This window comes from Sinocyclocheilus rhinocerous, unplaced genomic scaffold, assembly GCF_001515625.1.
Source record: "Sinocyclocheilus rhinocerous isolate Xijiao unplaced genomic scaffold, SAMN03320098_v1.1 scaffold2272, whole genome shotgun sequence".
NCBI classification, from domain to species: Eukaryota; Metazoa; Chordata; class Actinopteri; order Cypriniformes; family Cyprinidae; genus Sinocyclocheilus; species Sinocyclocheilus rhinocerous.
Window position 1 is genome coordinate 103,883 of NW_015633190.1, and position 2,917 is coordinate 106,799.

Genomic DNA, 2,917 nt, shown 5'->3' on the forward strand with positions numbered 1-2,917 from the left:
GTTTGGATTAACTAGCGGAGTAGACAGATATGAATGTTTATTCATAACCATACTGAAAATAAGTAAATATTGTTAGCTGATGCTAACTGTCTAGCTAACGAGCTTGCTGGTGCTAAATTGAGGTAATCTTTAAAAAATAAAGTACAAATATTTTTATTCAACCACCTAGATAGATTACATCTGAGGGAAAAAGAAAGGATGTGATGTTCAGAACATGGTAACTACAGTAATGATCAAAGTGGGAAGTGATGCCCTCTGGGGGCATTTGGCCCTGGGTGTTTTTACACCACACACAAGGTTTGAGAAGAAAAAAATCATTATGAAAATTGAATTATATTTTCCTTATTATATTCATTATTTCCTTACTGGTTATTTTGGGAAAAGCCCAGATATTTTGAACAGTAGGATTATAAAAAAATATATGCTAATATAAAATTAAGTGATATAAGTAGCCTATATAAAACTGCAAAATAAACATAATATACAAATAAGAAATGTTGGAGGGAATGCACATGTTTTAACATATAAACCACCAGTAGGTGGCGGTAAGTCACTTAATGAGTGAGTCATTGAGTCATTCATTCAACCGATTCGTTCAAAACGCTGAATCATTCAGTAACAAAACATCGCCCAGTGTTGCTTGGAGAATGTGCGATACTTCTGCTGTGATCTTTGATTGGAACTATTTTCGTTGGTGAAATAGAACAAAACAGTAAATACTGTGTCTAAATTGTAAGTAGCTTAGTAACTATTTGACTACTTGTTTATTTAACTAAAGTCAATGTAACATTTGCAATCGCGAGAACATTCAGCAAAATAGCCCCCTTGTCATGGTATGTTACTTAACTATATCATGAAAAAAACTAAACATTTTGAATTTTTACCTCAGTGTGTTTCATCTGAGTTTCTTTATGTGTGCTGTTACGCTCATTTGTTTTGAAGTTTCTCACAAAGAGGCAGACTGCGCGACCTTAAAGGTCCCATATTTTACACCTTTCTGGAGTTTTATTTTAGGTTTTGATGTCCTTAAGAATATATATTTGCGGTATAAGTACCAAAAACCATCTCAATATATTTTTTACAGCTCCTTTCTCAGGAGCTCTGCTGAGAACAGGTCGATTTTGGCCTGTCTAATTAATATTCATGAGCCTCTCTTCTGATTGGCCTGTTGTTTTCTGAGTGACGCATGGCCAGGCCAACGACAGGTAACTAGGGTGATCCGATGTCACAGCGCTAGCTGGAGGCAGCAAAACAAAAGGGAAACTACTGACTGTTTTGAAACTTATATGGTAGTTACATAGCACCTAGACCTCAGTTATCATAAAAAAAGCCAGGAAATTTCAGTTTTGACAATATGGGACCTTTAATACCAGAAATCCATTATCAATTGCTGTTTAACACTGAATGTAATAAAATCAGAAGAATCATTCTCGCGTTTTGATGCTTCGCTGGTTATTTTTTTGTCACTTAAGTTTTAATTTTCTAGGTTATTTGTCCGGTTGGGCAAGTAAAAAAAAATATTTTAAACTAGCTAGAAGGCTGGTCAGCTGTAGCTCTAACTATATTATTATTATTATTATTATTGAGAACATATATAAACAAATAAAGAAGGTAGTTCAAACCTGTATTCTGCTGCTGCGATTCTGTCTGATGACTAACTACCGCGGGGGAAGAAAATAAATCTTCGGTTTGTCCAATGATTGTAAACAGTCATTAGGTCCATCAGACTGAAGATGTTTTAGCGGTAATGTGACCAGAAATATTGAAGACCCATCGAATCTTAAAGACATTGTAAGACTTTTTAAGACCTTTTATTAGGAAAACGTAATTTAAGTTTTTTAAAAGAGTTTTTAAGGACCTACGGACACCCTGTCAATACTTGAGCTGACGCAACTCTGTAAGATCAGTTATACTGTTTTCACTCCATAATATTTGTGTAACTAGGCTCTGAGATCCACTAACGTTAGGTCTCAGGATCCGTCACTTTATCCTGTCTTGACGGGTTCGCCAGGATAATGAAGCGTGTAGTTGTTAGCATTAGCCTCCGAAGGTCTAATGTAATTTAGATTCATTCACAAAAGCGCAAAATAACATGATACAATTACCTGCTCTTTCCCGTCCCCGACAGGCGGATAATAAACTCTCTGCGTGCGAGCGCTGCCATGATGCTTTGTATGCGCCACGGTTGCCAGGTTTTCACACCGAAAACCCGCCCAATCGCTACTCAAAACTAGCCCAATCCGGGGGATAAAATACACGTTTTTTTGGCGGGGTTCCCCTGCTAAAATTCGCATTCCAGGGGATAAATATCATGTTATTGGAGTCGCTTCAACCCGCGGACATGAAACACAACCCGCGGCAACAGTGTTTAAAGTAGCCCAATTCCGCGGGAAAACCACGGACTTGGCAACACTGGTAGAGAGAGAGCAAGCGCAAATCCTGGCAGCGGCAGGTCGCAGCGCCACTTCCGGTGGCATCCCACTAGTCGTTTCTGGTAGCTTCCACAGTTCGTGGCAGCTGCCACGGTCTTTCTCGCCGTTTCTGCTGTTTGCTCGGTAAAACTACACTGTACTCAGTGGCGTGCGGTGGTGTTTTTTTTAAATGATGATGCAAAGTTCCCACAATTTTATTATTATTATACAGTACATTTTTATGTATCAGTTGCCATAGTTCTTGCCAGGAGTCAAAGGCAGCTGCCAGAGTTCGTGGCAGCTGCCACTAGTCGTTTCTGGCAGCTGCCACGGTCTTTCTCGCTGTTTCTGCCGTTTGCTCGGTAAACTACACTGTGTATACTATATACAGGGGCGTAGCCATCATTTCAGAAGTGAGGGGGACAGAAATTTTATATATGGGCGTTTCTTCAACTAGGGGCACTTTTATCCTTGTGAAGTTGAATAAAAAAAACTTGTTCAAAAGT

General features: G+C 38.8%; 1 protein-coding gene across 1 annotated transcript in view; it reads right to left on the reverse strand.

Annotated features, from left to right (window-relative positions):
* Positions 1–2,172, reverse strand: part of LOC107743812 (phosphatidylserine decarboxylase proenzyme, mitochondrial-like) — a 36,525-nt gene extending 34,353 nt beyond the window's left edge. Inside the window, exon 1 of the mRNA XM_016557226.1 lies at positions 2,106–2,172. Within this exon, the coding sequence (XP_016412712.1) occupies positions 2,106–2,164 (59 nt within the window). The 5' untranslated portion in view covers positions 2,165–2,172. The remainder of the gene's footprint in view (positions 1–2,105) is intronic.
* Positions 2,173–2,917: the final 745 nt, after the last annotated feature.